The sequence below is a fragment of the Genypterus blacodes genome, unplaced genomic scaffold (genome assembly GCF_046128005.1).
Source record: "Genypterus blacodes isolate CSIRO-AG114 ecotype Tasmania unplaced genomic scaffold, CSIRO-AGI_Gbla_v1 ptg000021l_1, whole genome shotgun sequence".
Lineage (NCBI taxonomy): Eukaryota > Metazoa > Chordata > Actinopteri > Ophidiiformes > Ophidiidae > Genypterus > Genypterus blacodes.
The window spans coordinates 2352501-2378654 of record NW_027466834.1 but is presented as its reverse complement, the minus strand read 5'-3'; the positions used below and the strand labels follow the sequence as shown (position 1 = coordinate 2378654).

Here is a 26154-nt window from a genome sequence, read left to right as displayed (position 1 = left end):
AACGGCATGAAAGCACCAATGGCCTTATCTAAATCTGTAGAGGATAAAAATATAAAAGCAAATAGAAAAGGCTGCGGTGAAAGGAAAGTTAACATTGTGAAAGAGAGCATGCCATGATATTCAGATGGCTCTTTGGCCTTGGAATTTCAGATAAGACCCGTTTTAGCAATGGATAGATTTTCCCTTTGTTTGCACTAGTGTAACCAAGGAAACACATGCCCCATTTTCACCTCACCCCTGAACCTCACTGAGGCTGGATGTGAGGACGAAAATACAGCAACTCTGGCGAGAACGTGTGTTCACTTTTCTACCATCAGCAGGAGAACTCGTTCATCTCACAATTAGCAATCAAGCTTACAAGTCACTAACGAGACGGCGGCAAGTTGTTTACCATATGACCAAAAGCAAGAAAACCTGCCGATACACATGTTGATCATTCATTAATAAGTGGTTTCTGATTGGGAGCTTTGTAGTGATGAATGATCCATGATAAATAGCTAAGACAAAAGAGTGCAGCGGTTCTCAAAATGTGTGGCACACCCTGCTGGGGAAGACACAACACTTTCACATGAGCAAAGTTATCCACGTCGGAACTGAACTTCTAAACAGATCTAAAAAGATACCAATGAAGCCTTACATTATAGACAATAACTGTAATATTTGCGTATAATTTGAAAGCAAAACAAGTATGGAGATGTGTTTTCATAAAGCATGTAATGTAGCAGGACCAACAGCTCTTCTAAATCAGGATGTTTCCCTCTGCAGTACGGCAAACATTCACTCCACCTGGCTGTGTTACTGTGGTGTGTGTGTGTGTGTGTGTGTGTGTGTGTGTGTGTGTGTGTGTGTGTGTGTGTGGCATGTGGTCTGGAGGCAATAAATCCTAACTTCAGACGACATCAGACTCACTTTGTACAGCACGTACAAAAAATGTCCAATCTACAAACTAAGTAGGAAACGGGACAGAGCAATAACGATTTGGCACATGATTCACCCAACACAAACCTGTAAGGTGCCGGAACGCCATACGAGCTCATTCCAGCCCAATGAAAGCCCTCCATAAGACTTAGTGCAGCACAAATCACCTCATACAAAGTCACAGCACAAGAAACCACATGATGACCGCTGCAGTAAGTTTCATTGGGGACGTTTAAAACAGGCATCAGTAACTTTGTAACTGTTAACCAGCCAAAGTTCACTGAGTTGGAACCGGGAAAGTGTTTAATATGTCATTCCACGATGATTAAAACCATCATTACAATAACGGTGCGTTTAAAAAATGCCACTTAAACCGTTCTATGTCTCCTTCACATTAACTGAATATAAAAAAAAAAGCAAATCCATTTTTACAACAGTTACAGGAGAGAGAGCCAGATGGAACCAAATGTACCCCGAATGAGCCAAATGGGGTTTCTACACCCTGGGAGGGAATTACATCGCACATGTTTATCTATTTTCACTCTAGGAGGCTACAGGGACACATTTCTGCCTCTGGTCAGGATATTTTATCAATACATCATCCGATTTCACCTTTGGACAAGTAGTAAAAAAAAGAGCAAAGCCCAAACATTCAATAAGATTATATATCCTCAGTGGATGACTTTAGGTAGAGTGAGATAAGGAGAAGAAGAAGAAGAACCCAAGTGTCCCCGTTTTCCATAATAATAATAATAATAATTAATAACAATAATAATGCTTGAACATGAGGAATGAAGCTTTAGAGAACTACTGACATCAAGATATTTCTCACAGGGACAAATGCTCAAAAGCAACCAGAGTGATGCTGCTTAATCACACAATACTGAGCCAGGAAACTTTTAATAAAGCCATTACAAAAAATGTATCCGTAACACTTAAATGTTGGCTTTAATGTGATGTTTCCTGAATCCTTTTCGTCTTATTTGTATGAATGAATTCAACTGTATAATACCTATTGTGGATATGAGGAATATAAGCTGCCCTGCACTCCTGGGACAGCCCTGACAATACTGCAGCCTTGGCCTAGATGCAAATCATAGCAACCTATTCAGTCTAAACTCTCTCTCTCTCTCTCTCTCTCTCTCTCTCTCTCTCTCTCTCTCTCTCTCTCTCTGTGTGTGTGGGTGTGTGTGTGTTTGTGTGTATGTGTCTGTGTGTTTGTGCGTGCGTGCGTGTGCGTGCGGGTGTGTGTGTGTGTGGACTCGTTTGAATGTGTACGCGCTTTGCAGATCTTCAGAGGAGAACATCGCGCTGCCTCCTCATTAGATCGCTCAGACAGAACCGCTGCAGCCATGTTGGTTTGAGGTGGAAATGGAGGAGAGGAGTTAATGAAGAAGAGATGGGGGGGAGGCAAGCAAAGAGCGAGGGAAGGAGTGAGGGAAGGAGGGGGGAAAGAGCGAGGGAGACGACGAAGAGGATGGAAGAGATAGACAGAGAGAGAGAGAGAGAGAGAGAGAGAGAGAGAGAGAGAGGGAGAGAGAGAGGGAGAGATGGGAATGATGGGAGGGACGGAAACAAGAGCAAGAAAATAAGACATGAGAGAGAGCAAGAGTGAGTGAGTAAGGTGAGGACACAAAGAAAGAGAGAGAGTGTGAAAGAGGAGTGGGTGTGTGCGTGTGTGTGTCGCATTAAAGTAACACTCGCACTGAGGTGGCTGGGTTGCTGGATTAGTAGTCTAATTGGTACCTCAAGGAATAGGAGAGACTTGACAACAGCAGAGTCGTACCACGGCTTGGCTGCAGGGCCGTGAAGTCACACACACGCACGCACGCACGCACACACGCACACACACACACACACACACACACACACACACACACACACACACACACACATACACACATACACACACACAGGCACACAGGCACACACACACACACACTTTGAAGTTGCTATTTTACTTATGAGCTCATTTTCTTGAACTATTCCTTTACCCTAATTTAAGTCTGTTAAGTCACTGTTACAGGTCAATCAAAACACCAAGCCAGGTTTTAGGTTTTATGATTAAGCGTTCACATACTCACATAAATCAAAACACAGTGTGTTACCAAAGGGAAAAACACAGATGTAAGAGTAGGAGGAATATATCAAGAGAGGAAAAGATAGAGGAGATATGAAAGGGGAAAAGGGATGTAGAAAGTTTGGAATAAGCAGAAAGAAGTTGGGAGAAACAATGAAAAGGAAGCAAATGAGTGAAGGGAATGATGAGGGAATGAAAGGGAAAGATAGCGGATGGGAGGAATGGAGAGAGTCAGTGAAGAAGGTAGGGGAAAGGATAGAAGGAGGAAGGAAGGAAGGAAGGAAGGAAGGAAGGAAGAGAAGGGAAATGAGGAAACGATAGAGGAGAGAGGAGAGAGGAGGGAATGAAGGTAGGAGGAGAAAGAGATGGAGAAAGAACAGCAGGAGGGGAGGAAGAAAAAAGGAAAATATTTGAATCTGTTTCTAAATCGCTTTTTGTTATATTTTCCCAAATTCAGTGGGTTTTTTTTTTTTTCATCTAATTTTACAATGAAATTGTATCCAATCAAGTAAATTCAGAATTTGTAAAAAAAAATATTTTTGTTATTTTTTTTCTGTGCAATTTTGCATTGAACAGTGAAGGAAGGAGTGGATCCTGTGGTTCCCTCACAGGCCCTGATGGGCTCTGATACCATCGGAGCACAAACTTCACCTGCCAGAAAAACTTGCTCATCGATCAATGATGTCATTCACACATAATGGCTGCTCTGGCTGGTCAAGAGGGTCCAGCTTCAGAGGAAGATGGATGGTGATGATGGAGGGAGGTACGGCATAATAGCAGTGAGTGGAGGTGATAAAAGAAGGGAGAGATGACGGATGGATACAGGATATAGAAACATGGAGAGGTGAGAGAGCGAGAGAGCGAGCAAGCGAGAGGGATGCTCTACATCTGTGTCATCAAACCTCCGGCAGAAAAGAGGAGAGACGCAGCCAGAGGGTGTGTGTGTGTGTGTGTGTGTGTGTGTGTGTGTGTGTGTGTGTGTGTGTGTGTGTGTGTGTGTGTGTGTGTGTGTGTTTGTGTGTTTGTGTGTGTGTGTGTGAGAGAGAGAGAAACGCCACCATATCAAGGTTTTAAATCCACTCAACAGGAAACACGGGTCTGTAAACGCAGGGACTAATTCTGCTCAAATGCCAGAAGACAATGGCGGTTTTCCTGAGTTCTGTGTCTGAATGAGGCTCTCTCTGCATTTACACTTCAACATGAGATCCGGATGCACAAATGGAAAAACACTTTGTGTGGATCCGAATGCACCTGCCTGCCAACCAGAGAGGAGCAAACACAGCCCCCTGCAACTGACACTTCAATTACACAGGAAACTAAACAAAACTATTTCCATAGAAGAAGCTGAATCTAAGCACTGAACTAACTACTTTTTGCAAAACTATTTTTTTTTTTTGCATCTTGGAGTTTTTTGTGTGTAGGATGATTACTGTCTTAACTTGGTGATCTTATTCAAAACACACAAATGCACATGGTACTCCCTTGAACATGTCCCAGGATGAATCATTCTTTCTAGCATATGAGTTAGTTTGAAATATTGGTATGTAAATATCTTCCCATATTTTTCTGCTGCTTATTTGCTTTGAGAGTAAAACAGAAAAAATCTTTCATATTGACTCTTGAAGTAGTTTCAATGTAGTTAGCTACTTTTTTTCCAGGAGCTTGTAATGTGACTAACTACTAAGAGACATAAGTAGCTTGTACCTTGGAAAACATAAACACTGAATATAAACTGGAGTGATGACACGCCCTTCAAAGTTGAATTATACAACAAATTCACATCAAGCACACTGTGGCAGCCTAGTGTAGCTCAGTCGCTGCAGTGCAAGAATCACCAGGGAAATGGAAGGTGTGCGTATATGAAAGAAGAAACCCTCTTTCACACACTCTCACACACTCCTAATTAGAGAGATCATCATCAAATCAAATGTCTTATGTTAACAGAGTCTTTCCACAGACTTATCAGAGACTTTCCACAGAGTCTTTCCACAGCAAATTTCCCGTCAGGTTTCAAAGGAAAATCAATGCAAACGTTGTAATTGCAGCTCTGTGCAGAGTACACAGCCATTTCCCATCTATGATTTATGACAAATGTCCTTAAACTCTCCCTTTTATTCATGAATGCACAGCGTAAAACACAATTGCTGCTAACTGTACAGTCACCGAGTTAATTAAATTATCCAACTCCTTCGGAACAACATTGTCATTAGCGTAGGTACAAGACAGCCTGAATGCAGACCTCTATTTTCAAGATACACACTCTTCCACTTCTTGATTTCATTTACGGCTCAAATAAAAACTGCATAATGTCTACGAGGCTGTCTGTGCTTAATAAATGTCTCTCCCTGAATTTATGATTTAATGCAAGTCTGCAGATTTCAAAGATTTCCCCCCAAATTCATCAAGGCAGCTCAAAGATAAAAATGTTTTGTGGCAGTTGTTAATCTCATTTATTTATCTAATTACAACAAGCAAAACCCATAAACACTGAACACACAGATGGGCCACGTGAACGAGTGTGTGCTGTTGGTAGAACCTGCACTGCTCCCCACACACACATTCATTTTAAAGCAAACACAGCAAACTATTCCAACATGTTCTTTCACACAACTATACCCATAGTACGTGTGTGTATAAACTTGACTTCTTAGTAATAAATAAATCTGTGTTTATCCTTTTAGAGACACCAGATCAGTTGGTGGAATTTGCTTGTGTCCAATGATCAGCACCTGGTGGACTCCAATACTGTAGCCTATATTCCTGGAGAGGAAGCACATTACTGGAATGGCTGGACTTCAACAAATATGGCAGAAACATGCAACAGTCACTGATGTGTAGCTGAAATGTGTCGTACCTCAGCACTGGCACCAATCAGTGTCTCATTACTGTCTTTGCTTTCCAATTCCTCTCATTTCTGGCAAAAGTAACTGAAGCATCACTAAGACCAAACTGCTCTGTGATTGTAGGAAATATAAATTCAGTAGAGCCTCAGTAGAACTCTTGTTTTATTGTTGTCAGTGTCATCAACAGAGCTTGTGTTAAGGAGCGTGTGTCTATACGTGCATAATGCGAGTTCACACTGTAGGTGCTGTGATATCACTGACCTGCAGATGGAGTGAATCTCATGCGTGTCCTCGTTCTTGCGGGCATTGTCGGTTAGACTGTCGCCCAGGGCCATCAGACACTGGGCAAAGCCCTTATAGATGAAGTGACACCTTCTGGGTGAAGCTGAAGAGATGGGGCTTGGGCTCAGCACTAGACAACAGCAAAGAGGAAGAGAACTTTACAACATGTTTCAATAAGAAGAAAACTTCACATTTCATATCAACTGAAGAGCCTAAGTATCACTTATACTGTCGTGGCTGTAATGCTCATACAACAACAACAACACCTCCTCTTGTAGAGAGTCTACATGTGCACCTACAACTACCTACAGCAGAAACTCCTAACATCATGCAAGGAAATCAAACATTGTCAATAACTGGAAGAACCAAACATCTGGAACATCCCGAAATGCATTTATATAGTTTAAGAGCAAAACAGCATCTCCAAGCAATTGTGGAATATTTCACTTCTTAAGGAAAATCATCATCATCAGCTGATATCGTTACACTTTTGCCTTTTCTTTCCCATCCATCATCCCTGGTGGCCTTGACTTACTGTATATCGAACAGTCTACATACAGACCCAAATAATCTTAAAGAGACAGATCCGACATCACAAGACAGATAAGTTTGGTATTTGCAGTTTCTTGTCAGTATTTGTCAGTTCTGCTTGTGTAAAGTCAGCCAGATGATGTGTTTGCTGTCAGCCTTAGAGGAGTATCAAACGATTAGCACAGGAGGCTGCGTGCATGACAATGTGTGCTGAGGAGATGCAGTTTAATGTCAGTCACGTCAAGTATTCATGCAACAACACTGAGTTTTCCTACATGTGATGCAGCTCACAAGGTGAATTGTTGAATATTGAATCGCATCCCACATCTTTCCATGATAACCTCATTAAACTACATTGATATCTTGTTCATTCACTGTTTTTGCTCAATACGATGTGATGTGAAGGAGATGGTGAAAGCATAGTGTCCTCAGGCATCTTGAACTTGTGATAGAAAATCTAATCAAAACAAGAAATTCATGCAGTAAATAGAGCAGTAATCAAATTAATAATCCAAGTCAACACAAATTAACCAATGAAGCTGCTTCCACATTTTTTACACACAACCACATACACACAAACGCACCGACCCTAAAACTATTGGTTTTGTAGAGGAAAAAATCCTCTGGGGAGATTTATTTTCGATTTTTAACGATTATTGCAATTATTATTCAGTGGTAGTAGTATAGTGCCTCTGTTTACTGAATGACTGAAGCTGAAACTAAGCTTTCCTGTCTTCTTCTCCTCCGCCATGAGAGCACCTCTGTTTGATTGGCTTGATCCTTCCTCATCCTTTAAGAAGCAGGAAATTAAAGTAACCAGAGGCCTGAGAGGACTTCAAGCAATGGTCAAGTGTTATCAGAAGAGAAGGTGAAATTATTCCACACTGGGTTCACACCTTTTCATTTTTATTCCATCTTCCTCCATTAATTTCTGATCCCCTTCAGCATTTCTCATTAGTCCGCCTTTCCTGCTTGAGTTTGAAAAGTTCATGTCCGTTTCTATCTGATGAAGGGAAGCTGCTTAAGATGGAGGACACTTAGGCAATTATGACACAATGGAACAAATCCTCAAACTGTCTGACATGTGTCCATTGAAAGCAAATCAGTTGTCAATTTTCTCTGACTGACACAGACATGCAAACCCAATCAGGAAATAAAACTGATTTCAGATTGACACAAAGTTCTACCAAACATATTGAGCTCTAATTCAGTGTGTGTGTGTGTGTGTGTGTGTGTGTGTGTGTGTGTGTGTGTGTGTGTGTCATCCCTACCATGCGTAATCTCAGTCTAACAAGTGTTATGGAGTGATAACTTTAGACAGCGCCTTTCTTTTGCCATCTGCTCCCTCATCTATTCATTTGTCTTGGATTTTACTCATTTATCTTCTAGCCGGAGTCTTATGACACACATGCTAAAGATGATATAGATAGATAGATAGATAGATAGATAGATAGATAGATAGATAGATAGATAGATAGATAGATAGATAGATAGATAGATAGATAGATAGATAGATAGATAGATAGATAGATAGATAGATAGATAGATAGATAGATAGATAGATGTCGGGTCAGTCACACTCACAGTGAACCATGGCTGGAGCCTGGCAGGTGAACAAGAGATGATAATTGGATCAGACACTGTATCACTACAACCCTCCCTCCTTTCCCCAGAGAGCAACTCTTATATTTAATAACATAGTCTCCCAACACTTTTCCCTGGAAAAGCTATTGATTTCAGGCAGGGTTTGTTCACGGGCTCTGGAGATTATTGGCTTCATGCATCGTCAAGTTTTAATGAAAATATGGAAAAATTATGAGGGAAAACTAGAAGATAAGTTGTACGTTTCTGAGAAAAGAGTGGCAGGGATGAAAAAAATGAAGATGGAAAAGAACATTGGATAAAAGAACAAAGAATGGGAAAGAGAGTAAGCGGGAATGCTGGACTGGACACTGAGCAGGTTGTGTGACATTTCAACTTCTGCTGCCCCAGTTTCTACCTTAAACCTGCTGTAATCAATATTTGATATTAACATGGAATCAAATGACTGTAAAGATGCGACTGGAAGTCACAACCTCACAGAGAATTACCACCAAACTTTTAAAGAGGCTTTCCCAAGAAGAATTTTCCCCTGTTTCCCAGGGAGTTGCAACAAGCACCCCTCCCACAATCACCTCTAAACATAAGTTCAGGGCTGTGGCATTTTGCTTTCCATTTCATTCACATCTTATTCATGCATCCTATTGACTCTTTCCTTAATTTCCAGTGAACTCTTAAAGGCATGCTCTGCAGTGGACATACACATATCTGCCTCAGATACAATGCAAATTACAACAGGCTAGGGCAAATGAACCAAACAAACATAGTCTGCATATGAAATATATCCCTTATTAAAACATGGCCTAACAATTTCAAGTAACTAACAACAGCCTGACTTTTCAGATAACCGCTGTGAGGAGTGACGATAGAGGATGAAGTGGACCAATTTATTGAAGTCGCCCCAGGCCACAGGTAAATATGAATGTTTCCAATATTCATGTTTCGTACACTGGAAGTGCCTGAGGCCACATGTAAGTACGTGAAGCAATTCACAAAATGAGTAGAAGTACTTTTGGCTTGTGGCAATCTTGACCTTTCTGCAAGGTTCAGTCTGTATCATGAAGGGAGTGTTGCATCTTTATAGTCTGCATCTTTATATCATTCCTAAGAAAGATGTCTGATAAGGACCATTGTGATTACTTCTGATTAAGTAATATGGTAAAAGGTAAATGATATCTGTGTCATTTAAGGGAAGTAATGGATTAATCATGACTAAAGTGCTCAACATTGTTGTTGATAACAGCAACGTTTATGGAAAAGAAAAGTTCCAACAAGCTGAAATGAGTTGTAAGAATATATTGACCATACAAGTTCATTCTACCTGGCCACACTGAACAAATGTTCATCAGCTGGATGCAGACAAACGCCCTCATTCACTCATTTGAATTTCTGAGCTTTTTGGAAGAGTGCTTTGTGATTATCTCCAGCAGAAACGACTCAAACCAAAATGAGTTTTGGGTGTGCAGTTGGGAAATCAAGGCAGGAGAGCACAGCTGTTCAGCTGGTAGGTATTTGTTGTTTCGGTTTTGGCTCATGAACTAATGATCTGCTTGTAAGGCTTGACTTAACATTTTCAAACCTCACACTGAAGTCAGTAGGGACGCAGACAGACATGCTTGCATGCTTTCATATGTATACCTCAGTGGTTCACACTCAGGCAGAAGAGCCATGGTTCAGGAATCATTGAATGAGTCCACAAGAAAGAATTGAGGTATTCTGGGTCAATAGAACATTTTTGAAGAACTTATAGGGCTTCTTCCATTAATCTGTGGCCACTATTTGACAAGATTAGTGCACATGTGACTTGCATTTGCATACAGATTTTGGTGTGTGAAAATCTCACAGGTAAGGATCAAATGACAATGAAGTGTGGTGAAAATGGTACAAATCAACGAGTGAGACTTTTAAGAATTTTCCTATCATTTAAATCTTTCTGTTTTTGTAGAATTTGTATAGAAATAATAGGTTGTATGAAACACACACATACACACACACACACACATTTCTGAGTTCCCCCCCCCCCTCAAGAAATGTGAAAAAAGAGAACATGGAACATGGAAAGATATGAAAGTTGCTCTCAGCACACTGCACTTGATCTTAAGTGCACGTGGGAGGAAATCTGTGTGTATACAGGGAGTGATTTCGACTTCTAATTGCTTCACGATATGTGAAGAAGATCTCTGAACAGGAGAATGGAGCAAATACACCTACACGCTAACCTTCAACAAGTTCAGCTGAAGTCGTATAAACTGTTTTTTTTCACAGCATCTGCTTCATTTGTAATGGCTCATAAACAGTGTTTGCTTTAACCCCACAAACTTACCTCGCTTTTGTTCTAGATGAACCAATAGATCAATAGTTTACCTTGTACATGGGTTGAACCATATCCACACCACAAATGAGCCACTCAAGAGTTAGTTGTATATTTTTATTGAAGCTCAAGAGTTAAACTGCAATTAGGTTGGGACCACAAAACAGGTCTTGGTGCTGTAATTTTGGTTGATGCAGCTTTTTTCTTCCTCTTTAAATTCCAGCAGCCAGTGTATAATACGGGTGAAAGTATCTTTTGCATTTTTCTATTTCCAGGCGAACACAGAATAATGCAGCTCCTGGGGATCAACGTGGCAAATCTTCAAAACAACAAAACCGTATCAATCAATCTGCAGTGAGCAATAATCAGTGATGGAGTGTGCTGCGTTCCGTTTGTCTGTTTAGAAAGATGAAACACGTCAGTTGAACTTTGTGAGGCGTTAACATTTATTCAGACTGTTTTGGAAACTCTTTGAAGATTTCACTCATTAATCGTGATCATTGGCAAGAGAAATCTCACCTTTTCCTTTCCTTTTTCTACCTTTTAGACTCATCCACGCACACGCACATGCACACGCACACGCACACGCACATACATACCATCACTGGCTTGATGCATAAGCTCCTATTCCACAAAGAGATAAATAGATTGTTTACCTTGTTTTGACTCACATTGACATCTAAGAGATTTTTTAACGACCCCCTTCAGTTGCATCATCTCTACAGGAAACCCATTTAAACCTATGTTCACCTGTATTCACTGTGTCAGCTCTTTCTTCTTCATCACTCCAATGGGCTGCACTTGTCCGTGGTATTTATGATTTATTAAAGAGCACAGAGGATGTTAGCCTCAGCCCACATGCCAGCCCAGAGTGACATCGTCCTACTACACACATTTTAATCTGGATGGCAAGCACTTTTTTCAGTTCAGCACTTCATCAGCACTTTACTCATCTCTGGTTTTGTACATTTCTATAATTATGACTGTTGTTATGAAATCCTTTTAACCACTGGCTTGATTGCAACATTGCCCCTGTAAGTTTAGTGTGTTTAACAGTGTAACTATCAGTGAGGTTTATACTGTGAATATCTGCAACAAATACTTGCTAATTCAGACGTTACATAACTGATGGGCCAAAGCAATATTTTGACCTTATTTGCATTAGAGAAAATCTCATGGTGTGTCAACAACGGAGGGGATTATCCACAGGGAGAAGGATTGTATATATATATATACTGTATATGTCATGGCAAACAACCAAACCTAATCTTTTGATATTTCTTCCTTTCAGCTGGAAATGTTGTCCTGCTGGAGAGAGAGCTCATGCTGAGGCTACAATGCAAACGCTCATCGCCTAGGGAGCATGAAAGTGCCAGGAAGGTCTTATGTCAGTCTGCCTGATGGTGGAGCGACAGAATGACAGGGGCTCATCAAATCATGAGGGTTCATCCTCTAGGGATGACAAACCAGATCATGGGTGGTTGCTATGGTGATTCTAAGTATTTTGCTAGAAACCATGAAACTAATGTCATTCTTTCCATTTTCTCTGAGGCAGTTGTCTCAGACAATTCATAAAGCAAATATTTCTGCTGGCTACATACGTGTTCGTGTTGTAGTTTGTCTCAGCTCACATGCTGTTGAAAGTTGTACATGTCCTGCAGCATGAACACAAAACACACTGACAGCACTGCGTTTAGGGGATTAAGACACACCAAAGTGAGACTACATGAGATGGATTTACATAAAGCAAAAAAATTCCAGGGTCATTGGGAAAGTAAGAGATGCTTATACCACCCAGAGACACACACACACACACGAGCGCACAAAGAGAGAAAGGGAGGGATAGAAAGAGAGAGGGAGAGAAAGCATACTGATCTATTCATGAATTGGTCATGCAGAGGCTGGCAAGATCACTGCTGACTGGACTAAAATGCTGCTGATGCCTGCTGCTTAACTCACACACACACACACACACACACACACACACACACACACACACACACACACACACACACACACACACACACACACACACACACACACACACACACACAATCTCAGGGGAGCACATTCAGATTGATTAAACTTGCAGCTATTTTTCCTCAGGTGTCAATCTCTCCCTCAATGACGCTCATCGCTCCTTCTGACCCCCCCATTCGCCACCATGGCCTCACACACACACACACACACACACGCACGCACACAGAGACACTTACATACACACACATATGGCTGCATCTGTGCGCATCAGTGTGTTTATATGTTGCAGTGAAGAGTGAAGTGAGAAGAGACTGTGTTCTTATTTTGTGTAGCTATGGTGCTATGGTTACATTCGCTATGGAAACTTCAGCCTTTGATGTGCCCTCCAAATGAAAACACGTCCAACTAATGATGGTGCACAGGTTTGCAAAGTCATCGCATGAGAAACACAATTCTGTTGAGACCATTGAGACTGTGTGTGTGCGTGTGTGCGTGTGTGCGTGTGTGTGTGCGTGTCCCCACTCTGCCTGTGTGGTAATGGGACTAGAGGTGAACAACATCTTATAATTAGGCTGGACCAGGTCAGGTGACAAGGAAACCTGCTCTACCTTTCCATTATCACCTTTGTGTGTGTGTGTGTGTGTGTGTGTGTGTGTGTGTGTGTGTGTGTGTGTGTGTGTGTGTGTGTGTGTGTGTGTCTGGCAAGGGCCGAGAAAGAAAGAATGTAAGAAAGAGAAAAAGAGAGAAAGAAAGAGATTGTGATAAATGGATCACCTGGGTAACAGCTGTCCAATCAGCACAGTCCCATATAGGTAAGCGACTTTAGGTGACAAAGTCAGAGCTGTGTGACCTGTAAACGCAGAGGCAGCTGCAGAGAGGTGCACTATGGGTACGGCCACTGCTCGTCAACATGAAAAGAAAGTGCGGGAGGAAAAGCATGTGGGTTTTGATTTCACAGCTCAGAGTTTATTCACATGAAAAGAATTCACTAAATTAAAATGAATGTGTTATTCATATAAATAAAAAAAATTAAGTACATTTTTTTAGGTACCATACAGATAAAGTTATGACACAATATGTTGTCCGTCATAATTTTAACAATTTGTGATTTTATACTTAAAGAAACATTTGGCTAAGTGAGGGTGATAAAGGCAGAGGCAGAGGTTTTTTATTTTTAAGGGGGACATAAATATAAAATTCTGTGCTCTTGTTTGCATGTAAGATTTATGATGCCAAAACACATTTTGAAAATAAAAGGCATATTTCTATTCTGAATTCCAGGTTATAACAAAAGTTACTACTTTTCTTCTACTTTTTAGATATTTTTTCTTTTACCCAACATCACCTTGATTGATGTAACTGTGAATGAACAATATAAAAACACAGACAAAAAACTGTTTTTGCAAACAAAACAAAACAAAAACGAAAAAGTTCTTCACATTGATCAACTTCTCTTGTTTCCTGAAGCATTACTGTGCGCATGGAGTGGAAACAGGTCTATCTTTTTTAATATTCTAGCTCTGTTTTTATCTCTAACTCTTTAAACATCTAATTATGCTTTCCACTCCAATGCTACACTACAAAAGAACACACTAGCACATATGCCAGATGTCAATGTCATCTATTTGCCTGACAACAACTGCCTTTGTTAAATAAAACTTAAAAATAAAAGCCTCCATTTTGAAAATGCCATGGCGCCTTGTTTCCTTGCTCTCAATCATATTAATATAAAGTTATTTTAAAGTACACGGGGATCTGTACCTGCACCAGTAACAGAAAAAGTAATTAGTTATTTCAAAATGGAGGACCTACAGGACACAACATATAAAAGTAGAACTGTCAGACGTCTTGCAAGGCTTTGCAAGATGTCAGCAATGCGTTGCAAGACATCTCTCCACACTTAACTAGGAGTCCTGCTCTAATATAGTTTAACAGGGACAGAAATATATAATAATCAGTAGAAATTTTTTACCAAAAATATGATTACAGCAGGAGATATCACTCTCTAACAAATGAGCCAATGATGTATTTCTACCAACAAGCTGTCAGCACAAATCAAGCTATTGCACCTCCGAATAAATCCAGCCTTGATCTAAATGCGTTTGGTGCATTCGATTGCTGGCAGGATTGCGATGTTTAATGCCAGTGAGGAAGACGAGCAGAACTTTCCTCTAAAGCAGAGATGAAATTAAATTAGTCTGTGGGTTTTACAGGACTTTTAAGTCTCTTAAGCCTGTGATCGGTGATTAAATTGGGTTTAATAGCAGGGAGGGTTGCGCATATTTATGTGTGATCTCTGGTTTGATATAAATTGGTCAAATTGGGCTTGGAGCTATGATTTGCATATTTTGTCCCACATTCCTCTGCAGCTCAGGTGCTCATAAAGGAAAAGTATTTTGAGGAAACACTTCAAATGCATCCAACCATCTCGGTTGCTGCTCATCAACAAACAGCCACTTCTCCTTTTCCTTCTCTCGACATCGTTATGTTCCAATGCAGTTGGAAGGTAGACAGTACAGAAAGTAGATGCAAGCAGTTTTGGCCCCCTGCTGGCTGGTGACGTGAGGCTGCAAGTGTAGGAATATTCAATGATCCTCTGATTGCGTCTGTACCGCCGTGATCTAATTCTAAATCAGAATTCATGATCGGATCCGTTTGCCTCTCTAACCACAGAATACCTCCACACTCCACCATCTGTCCTCGTTTCACAACGTAAGTGCACCACAGTAACACTGTGCATCATAAGTAACCAACAAACCAGAACACAAAGAAATGAGACACGCTTTGAGATATTAGATGAAGAACTACATGATGATGGAATTGAAAAAAAATATCAGTGTCAAAATAACATAGGGCACAAAAAGACATTAGCCATCTATAGTCAATGCTAAATGTTACTATGGGTACAGGGTTATCCAGTATACTCAGTATTCAATGAGTGTGTGTTAGTGTCAGCAAAGTGGTGCATTACATGTTTCTGTTCTGCGCTACCATGGACAGAATAAGCCAGGCATGCAGGGATGGTTTGAGACAGGGACAGCCTGTCGTGCAGCTCTGTCCTCAGGTCAGAAGTCTGATCACTACAAAAGCCCTTGTTCAAGCCCTGCTTCAACAGTCTCACGCAAACAAGCCTAGATTTATGTTTATGTCTACAATCACAACCTGTTACATCATTAGGTTAGATGCTAAGTGGTGGAAAGTGTTTGGAAAAGTTTGTAGAGGGTTGCATTACCTGAAGTGAAAAAGCAGAAATGGGTGATGAAACTTGACGACAGGTGAGTCAGGAGCTGAGGGTGATTTAGCAGAATCAAAGATCCTGCTGAACTGGTGAACAGTGTGACCTTTTTTGTTTATGATGGCGAGCAAAGCTGGTGTCGAAGCTGGTGTCTGGTGTCGGGATGACGGAGGTTGTAGGTCATGGGTGGTTTTGCCCTCTTGTGTCGTTTGTAGCCCATGTATCTACTCTTGATTGTGTTACTAGTTTTGCAGTTGTCAGTTGGTTTTGTGCACCGCCATCATTCCCATACGCACTGTATATACCCTCGCTCATTGGTTTTGCTCTTAGAGCAACATTCCATCAATTCCAGGCTTCCTGCTCTAATCCATGAATGGCTTGTTCCAGTGTCTCAACTGTGTAGGTTCACTAGTGCTGGTGGGTAACACTGGGGACTGGCAGCGCTGCAGGCAAATTTGCTCAGAGCTGTTGGCTGTTAGAGTGAATCAGTCATACTGCCATTTCAGGTAAACTGTAGTCTGTGCTTTCCACTCACATCTCTCTGTGCTATGACAGGTGGTGGAACAGTGACAGACAAACGATGGAGCCTTTTGTAGGGGTTTGTTAATTGTTTTAATTGTTGTCTCGATTGCAGCCAGAACCACTGCAGGCTCTCCTCAGGGAGAAGAAACCACACACACTAAGCCAAAAACCACCACCAGGTTTTTGAAACACAGCTCAGAACAGACAGAATGTTGTGTGTTATGTGGCCAAACACACTAATAGCCAACATCATATAAGAGTCCAGTTCATGAGCTCGCAGGGTTTCGCTGCTGCTAACTGCTTTTCTTGTTTGCCTTCATATTGTAGATTTCAATAAATATGCAAGTTTTTTTTTTATCAGTTTAGTGGAAATCTCAGTTTAGCCTTGATATTGTGCATCTTTCAATGTCAAATCCGGAAGATCAAACATTTTTTGCGTTTCTAATGTTCTATCTGCAGGTTCTGTACATCACAACCCTTTTGTTGCCATGGGCTCTGGATGCGATACACATCACCACTTCCATGCTACTTATATTTTAATGCTGCCAGTGTGTAGGTGCTGTGGGGCAACTTGTGTCAGTGAATGCGAATGTTCCAGTCTTCTCTGTGAGGAATGAGTTCTTCTGCTTCCTCTCAAACGATTTCAGTAAAATGGGAAAATTATGCGGTATATATGCAGTAAACATGGAAATTATGCAGCTTCACGTAAAAATGGAGCAATGTGTTGAATTTACATAAAATCCTGCAATTGGGGATCACAAAAAGCTGGAGGGCCTGGAAAAGGCTACTACAATTAAAGATGATACTACCAATCTGCTGTTGCATTGATTATGTATTTGTCATGTGAAACCTGATTGGTAGTCCAATTGGCCAAAAGTGGATCTGGGCTATGAACAACTGATTTGCTGCAGACTGGAAATTAACAAGTATTAATTTGTGGGAATAAATGCCTTTTTGAGTTGAGTGACAAGTAACTGGTGTTGATAAAGTTGAGGTTCTGCCCCAGAATGTGAGTTACTATGAGACAAGTTATAGTTGTGATATCTACATTTCCAATACTCCATAGAGAGAAACATGGTGCAAGTGCAGAGTCATCTATGTTTAATGCACCGACCCCAGCGAGCGTCTGTTGATGACATTCCTCATAAAGTTTCTCTTCCCTGTCACACAGTAAGACAGTAAAAGAAAGTTTCAAATCATTCCTCTTCTTTTTTACACATGCAGCCTCCTGCTCTTTGAGTCATTAAACTCTGCTGCATTAGTACAGCAACAACTTCCACACTCTCCCTTCGGGCTATCAGGGGAGTTTGGGGTGGGGGGGTTAATTGACTTAGCATTTCTGTCCTGTGTGCTTCTTTCGGTTCACACAGCAGATTTGCTGCACTGAGGTTGCGCCTGTTGTCCCTGTTCCAAAGCTGATCTTTGGACGCCCTTCAGCACACTGTAGTTAAATGACTGCAGCACAATGCTGTTCACTGGCTGCGTGTTTCTGATCCTACATGGCTTTACTGTGATTCACTAGCTGATACAATCACTGTCAGTGGCATTTAGATCAATAGGTGAGCGTTAGTCTCTCTATGCTGTGTGCACTTATCCAAAAGCCCTTAACTACAGACAGAAGCTAAGAGTTAGTAAGTAAGTGACTGAATTAATGAAATAATAGAAAAGGGTTTTGAACACTGTGCTCTCCTCCTGTGCCACCTCATGTACGCCCTCTGTGAACTTTGGGCAATTTCCTGATGTTGTGGGAATATAAAGCCCCCTTGAGATATTGTGATTTTGAACGTTTTGTCTCTGGGAGCTACTTTGACAAAATGAAAGTGTCCGAGAGCTCCTCATGTTTTACATTATTCGTAACATTTATCCACATGGCTTTTTTGACATGACAGCTTAATTCTGCAAATTCTACATTCTGCCTTTATGTTGTCACAATTGCTAACATGCTCCTTTTTTTTTTTTTTTTTTTTTTTTTTTTCTTTCTTTTTTACAGCTGTCACTCATCTTTTCGCGCGCGAGACCATCCTATCATTCTGTCTTGTATTAAGTTGCAGAAAAAATAAAAACGGCTCTCGGATGGGAGCCGGCTCCCATCGTCCATCTAAAAGACCCGGTTGTTGAACCAGCTTGTTTGCTAACGACACATGGTGCCCTTGACAGCAGCCTCATTTGTTGGGCTGACAGCTGATTGGTTTATAATCGTTTTATGACAAAAGGGGGCGGGATGTCTGTGAATTTGATCGGATAGAAATTTAAACAGCTTTACCAAGTGTACCAAGTACGTATTCTTTGAACCTTTGGGCGAGCTACTCAGAAACGCTTGGCGAGCTACCGATAGCTCGCGAGCGACGTGGCGTCTAGTGTGTGCCTTAATGCCAAAAGAATAGTGAATAAATTCTCCTTTCCCAATACACAAAGGCTCAGGTACCTGAATATAAATGATCCCGATTCATCCCCCTAAATAAAGTTGTCAGATTTACATATTGAAATAGTTTACGCTACATCTTTCAGGCAATATATTCAGCCGTGGTCCTGGATTCCGTCGTGCCGTCCTGTCAGAGCAGAGATCTTGCAGCTTTGGAAGCCTCAGGTTCCACCAGAACCTGAGGCTTCCAAAGCCCCAGGGGGCCAGTAAACAGCCATTTGTTTAGTGGCCCCCTGGTGGAACCTGAGGCCAAAAGCAGTGACTTATTCCATTCATATCCTGAGCCACTTCAGATCATTTTTCCATTTATTTCACACATTTATTCATTAATTGTAAGATATTCACTACCTGCTATCCATTCACTTGTTTGTGTACTTCTTATTCTTACTTGTTTATTCATTTTACAGTATGACTTAGTTCAATTGCAGTTTACCTCTGGATTTAGAGGAGGAGTAGCTGTGTAATGAGATTCCGTCTTGGCTTCAGCTTGTTGGTACTCGGGCCAGTTTCACTGCCTGACTGCCAAACCTTGACCACACGCAAACACACACTCCATGGGAAAGCCGGGGTATGGAACCCAGACAGGAGGGCACCATCACTAATACATTTGGACAGTGCAGAGAGGCTCTGAAATCAACACCAGCCACCACTTTGGGCACTGAACCAACTAACAACCATCAACACTGTCAAAATACATTTAACCCTCTGCAGCCAAAGAAGTGCTTTGCTATTTTTGTTGTTGTTATTCTGTCATTTGCTGCCCAAAAAGCAGCAAAAACAATGTGCATTCATTCTTGTGCATTACTTTTGAAGTAACTACTGAAAAAAAACCTAAATCACAATGTTTTTAAGAAATAATTGAAAGCTGGTGAGCGTCTGCAGTGCCGCCCCGCTGCGTCATCTCTCCACACTGAGCAGCACAAAAAGTCGCCTAATAAAGTTGGACAGGAACACATCAGACTTTCTGTATTTCGGAGGATGACAAGTTATGTTGATGAATATGTATAAGGCTCCGCTCAACTGCAGCAGCACACGTGTAAAGTGAATTCCTCCAGAGACCCATTCTGATGGGTACAACCTCGCGCTCACACAAGACGATCTAACACTGGGAAAGCTCTGAGTGCCAGAGACTGATGCACTTATCAAAGAAAGAAAGGGGGAGAGGTGGAGAGAAAGAAAGAGAGAGAGAGAGAGAGAGAGAGAGAGCGGGAGAGTGAAGGAGAGAGAGAGAGAGAGAGAGAGGGTGGGGGAAATGAATTTTAAGAGAGGACGGAAAAAATGGGAGGAAAAGTTAGAGCAGGCTCTAGGGGAAGTTGGGGCAATGGAGTGAAAGAGAAAGAGAGGAAGAGATAGAAAGGGGGGGCGGGGGGGGGACACCTTGAGAATAAGAGAAAAATGGGGATTGATGCAGTCATCCTTGCTATAAGTTAGTTACACTGCACCGAGTTAGAGAGAGGGAGGGAGAGGAAGAGAGGAGAAAGAGAGAGAGAAAGAGAGTGGTAGAGAAAGAGAAAGAGGGGGAGAGAGTGGGGTGTAGAGAGAGAGGGGGGGAAGAGAGAAAGATGAAAAGAGAGATAATGAGAGGCAGCAAATATGTGACAGGCGACAGCAGAGTGAGAGGGCAAAACATGAAATACAGGGAAAGAGGAGGGAGTGAGAGAGAGAGAGCGAGAGAGGATGGAGAGAGAGACAAAGGGTGGTGGACAGAGACACAGACACAGATGGACAGACAGAGCAAACAAGTTAGACGTGATCATTTAGCTGTGATAAATGTCTGCCACTGACTCTTTGTCTTTTATAAAACAAAGACAGAGGCAGCAAAGTGTGGCCAGGATTGTACTTATTGATTTCCCTGCTGGACTCTCGCACGCACACACGCACACACACACACACACACACACGCACACACGCACAAGGTTAATCCTGTTGGTTCCCTCAGAACAACATTGGGCTGATTACAAATGCCTTTAAACAAAAAGCAGTCATCACGGAACACCTTTACAACTTTTACACATACACACAAACGCGCACACACACACACACACTACCTCACTGTCACTGTCACACCTTGGGAAGAGGATCTAATTGTTTTGGCAGGAAGCATTTAACATCAGTGCCATTGTTTTATTCAATAGAGCCCCTCCCGTCGGGCCTACGTGCGTCAGGACGGGGCCAGACTGTGAAACACGCGCACCCAAGCCACAGGAGTGCAGAGAGGGAAGCTGGAGGAGAAGGTCTGCCTCTAAAACAAACAGTGTCAGCTGCTCCTGCACAGGTGATATTGGCAAGAGAGGCGTCTAATAATGTGGCTGAAGATGTTACAGCTTACGAGTGAAGTCATTCTGGATACAAACTCTCTCGCTCTCTTTGGACTCTGTCACCTTCATTTGCTTGTCCGCCCATCTCCGGTCAGTTCCGAGCGCACTGGACGGCGTCCCGGCCTCCAAGTAATTAAAAACAAATTAGGCTACACCTTCTCTCTGACTCATTCCAGCAGCTTTCCGTTGTCTTGGCTGACGGCTTTGTCAGTTCTGTGGGTGTTTAACTGCAACCTGCTGAGTAATAAGCAGTTGGCATGCTGCTACTATCAGATCTTGCAAGATCTGCAGCAACATAAACATGTGCATCAAAATTCTAAATTCGCCCTGTTGCATGGCAAAGGACTCCACCTTTGTGACGCACTTCACTTTTGCAGGAGTTTTGCTTTAATGCTTCACACTAAATCCTCAGATAATTGTCTTATTTATAATCCAGTGTGTGTTGGAGAGACTGCAGAGTTCTGACTCCACTCAGCGTATGCAAATTTAGCTATGCTCTAAAAATAATTATCGCTGTTTCCGTCAAAATTATGCGTAGATATAAAGTGTGTGTGTGTGTGTGTGTGTGTGTGTGTGTGTGTGTGTGTGTGTGTGTGTGTGTGTGTGTGTGTGTGTATGTGTGTGTGTGTGCGTGTGTTATGCACAAATGCCCATGCAGCATTTTTAGATGCGTGCACAAGAATACAAAACATTATCAAGTGTAACAATATTTCAGAAAACGTCCTCATCTGTCTGCAGGAGAGTTTTACTGTTCAAACTGGCTTCATATTCAAAGTCACTTTAATGATCTCCTGCTTTTAAATAAACTGAACCTAATAAAAGTCTCATCCACATTCTCCAACAAAAGTGACGACGCTTGGAGTGTGTGTGAATGACCCCGGCAGATGAGGGGAGGTTGTGTTTGTGTATCTGCAGGATCTCTCACAAATTGTCGCCCCATCTTCCCATATACAACTTGCTTCCAGATGTGATCTGTGTCTGGATAACAGCATCTGATGGCATTTACACCTTTGCCGCATTAAAAGCAGTCTGAGTTCTGCATACACTGTGATTGGGCCCGAGGAGCCGCATTGTTACACTATTAAAGAACCTTCATCCTTCTGCACATAACTCGCTCACCCTGGTCTGTAACAACCGGAAAATGCAAAACAATAAAACCGTCTGGATGCTGCAGGACCGTCACCTTTTAGACTAGAGCAGAATAATGTGTCACAGCTCACGGACACTGCTGCACTAATAACTGATAATACTCTTCGCCCAGTGTAGGGTTGACTTTATATGACATATACTATAATAATTTATATACTGTATACTGTACTTATGCAAAATGAATAGACGAACGAATGACTCAATGCAAACACATACAGTAAATAATAACAGGAGGGGAAGCTTTCAAATGTAGAGAGCTACTCACATTATGTCATAAGAATAATTCATAACATCAAAAGGTTTTGCTCTGGTATGCATCATGTAGGTAAAACCAAAAAAAAGTGAGACAGGTTTCAAGAGGTCGACCTCTGGTCACACACACACACACACACACACACACACACACACACACACACACACACACACACACAGGTCCAGTGTGAGTGTTTGCCTCTCATTACAACACCATCTTCTAAAGTACAACAATATTAATTTTAGATAATTTGAAAAGAAATGTAAGTCAAATATGCAGTTTTTTTCTGTTTAAATATATGTATTGTGTGAAGTGACAAGTAGAATTACAATAGATGAAGTGAGTGTGGACGCAAAGGAATTTGCATATTGAGGTAACCTTGGATCCTGTAAGGCTGGAAACCTGCAGTCCTGCTGTTAGGTATTTCTTTACATTTCGGTTTGCACTGTCTAGTTGGCTGCCATAATTTGATAATAAATATGTGCTGATATGTCGGCTTGATATCTCCATTTAAAGTCATCTAACGGGTTGTTAATAAAGCAAATTACCAAAGCCTGCACTGATTCCACTATCAAGCAATGACAAGTCCCTCCGTCTGAAATATACTCTGCTCTCCTTATATGGAATAGAAAGATAATTATTATTATTAGAGACCTTTATGAGTCAGATGTTTTTTTTCAAGACAAAGACACTCTATCTGCAGGTGACCTTTTCCAATATATTCAATTAAGACATTTTATCCAAGCTCAATTCACAACTTTCCCACACACACCCACTTGATTACCATGGGACAAATGATTGGGGAACTGCACAAATATATGATCACATGCTCATTGACGTGAAATGAACATGATCTAATTAAAAACAAAATGATCTTGAGGATAAATCACTTATACTAGTCAGGACAATTCAATTCAAGCCAGACTTGATTGACCCAAATGTTGATCCAATCCCTTATCCAACAGATACAGTATATGTGACCACTGTAACAGCAACCCTGCATACTTGCCTTATCTGTTTCCGGGCCTCTGTTTATGGAACCTTTTCCAAAATCCTAGGAATTGATCTGCAGCCTAATTTCACTGTTTGGAGTTTCAGAGGATCATACTACACTGACTGCCAGACAGGCTGATATGGTTGCACATGCACATCTACTCGTCACAGAATGGAAACATCCTCATCCCCATCATCCTCGTCCTCATCCTGATTTAAACACCTGCTCTTTTTTCTTAAACTTGAGAAGATAAAATCCACTCCTAGGGGCTCTATGGATAATTTTTCACAAGAACTGGCAGTGCTTGATATTTTCTTTTAATAATAATCTATTGCTATTAAACATTCGCCCCCAACTAGGAGAGGAACATTAATGGGGTCAAGAGATTTGTATTTACTCTGATGTATTGTAACTTTTACATTACATTACATTACGAGCATTTGGAGTTTCAGAGGATTTGGCAGACGCTGTTATCCAAAGCGACTTACATTACATTACATTACCACCCTTCGCAGTGGGGGGAGCAATTGACGGTGCCTTGCTCAGGGGCACGTCGGCAGGGGCTCGAACCGGCGACCCTCCGGTTCCCAAGCGGAAGCTGTACCCACTGAGCTACTGCCTCCCTGTCTTAACTTAACTTATTCCTCTAAAAGACCTTTTTCCTCTCCTTTCCTTTCCTTCTTTTACTCTGTCCTTTATTCTCTTATGGAACCAATGTCTTTGTATTCTGAACCTGTGCTGTTGCTCTACACTACAGACTTTCAAGGCAGGGACAGGATGGAGTGTGTGGGAGAGACATTTGTTACAGGAAAAAACAAAACAAAATAAAAGAACAATATTGCTATATGTTGCATGATTTGTCCTTCAATAAAAAAAGCCTTACTGTTACATCACTATTTATCACTATCTTGCTGTATCTGATATATATGTGCTGAAACTGCAGCCACTCATGTAATCATTCAGATCCATTTATCTGTATTAATGGGTACAATCCGGATGTAAAAAATGGATGAGGCGGTAAACAGCTTAGAAAGAATAAAGTGTTTGTTTACAAATTGCTTGGAGGCTTGGATTTATCACATGCATGCCACCATGTCATGTCAAGTATTATAAATAACTTTAATTTCCCCTTCCAAGATTTATTATTAATTTATCAAAGGGCCTTTGAAAAGCCATCAATAAATGTGTGTCATTTTAGTCACAAGATTCAAACCCTTTAACAAGCCTCTTGGCCGTAAGAGATCAGCCCTGAAATAAGCTTTTAGAATCAAACAGACCGAATTTTGGATAATATTTGTGTGAGTTAATGTTTGCCAGTAAGAAAGAAAAAGAGATGATCTACATCTCATCTTTTCCTTGAGAGTCTCACTTCAATAATATCCCTCCATCTCAGCAGAACCATCCTGGTTTTCTTCAGCTCAATTTCACTAATTGGACCTTCACATGCTTCTTTCTGTGAGTCTTTACAATTATTTTCTACGAGGGAAAAGGGCTTAGACTGGATTTGCAAAATAACATAAATATGAATAAACCTTGACTTCCTCAGCTGATATCATTTGACTCCCAAAGAACTGAATCCGCCTGCATAACAAGCGTTATAATGCGTTTCCGGGCTAAGTTCCATTTGACTAAATTGAAGAAAGACTTTGGGCAGCGTTCTCTTTGTTCCAACCATCGTGTTTTCCTTCAAACTACCAGTCTACTGACCCTCTGCCAAAATGCCAACATTTGACCGAAGAAGTGGTAACATCTCAAGAGAAAAGGTAAAAGGATGCCGAACACGGAGCACAGGTGCATCCGGCTACCAGGATTCAATTATGTCAATGGGGTCCATTTTCCACATCTCACCTATAGGGCTCCAAACACCCAGGAGAGTAGGATGAATGGTTTAATTAACTTGGAGGAGGTTTGAGTCCTCTTAAGATAAGATAAGATACGATAAGATACTTTATTAATCATCATGTTGCATGCATTTCACAGCAAATCGCATGCAATTGAAATTTGACCTGATAATTGATAATGAACTCTATGCATATTATTTACTCAAGTGATGGAGTTCTCGGCAGTGTGGAGCACTATTTAGCAAGTGAAGGTCCAATAACCAAAGACCACTCCTGGATGTCATGGTTCAAGTGAGATGTTGCTTTCCTGGATTTTGCATCTTGAAGCACCAACAGAAAGTTATTCTTGTGTCCCTGCCTTTATGCAGCTGTCCTCACACGCTGACTATTGACCCCATTGAATGTGTCATTTAACATGTCAAACTAATGGATTCACACTTTAATCAATATTTCTCAATAGCAGAGTATCAAGATGCTTCCAGCTCTTACATACATATTGTGTTACAGTGCTGTGATGGGGGTGAACACATATGAAGCAGCTGACATATATGCTGACATATATACGTAGAGATGATAGATGTCCAGGCATGTATTACTTCCTGTGAAACACGGTCCAGATGAGGGCTGAGTACTGTTTGACGACTGAATCAGTCGGAGAGATGTGGGGTTAAAAAAGTGGGAATTGTGTGTGTGTGTGTGTGTGTGTGCATGCTCACAGCAATTACCCTCTTCACTAATTCACATCCTGCCCAGAGCACCTCCACAAAGTAGATCTTTAATCTGATGTCTGACTGTGACACCCTCCCCATGCCCTTTGGCAAGGCAGCTCACCCTGCAACCTCCCCTCCAGGGGTGAGGCCCTGTCCTCTGCCATGC

General features: G+C 41.4%; 1 protein-coding gene across 1 annotated transcript in view; it reads right to left on the bottom strand.

The window, feature by feature from the left end:
• Positions 1–26154, bottom strand: part of nrn1la (neuritin 1-like a) — a 37537-nt gene that overhangs the window by 4025 nt on the left and 7358 nt on the right. The window contains exon 2 of the mRNA XM_076142000.1: positions 6103–6253. Within this exon, the coding sequence (XP_075998115.1) occupies positions 6103–6253 (151 nt within the window). The remainder of the gene's footprint in view (positions 1–6102; positions 6254–26154) is intronic.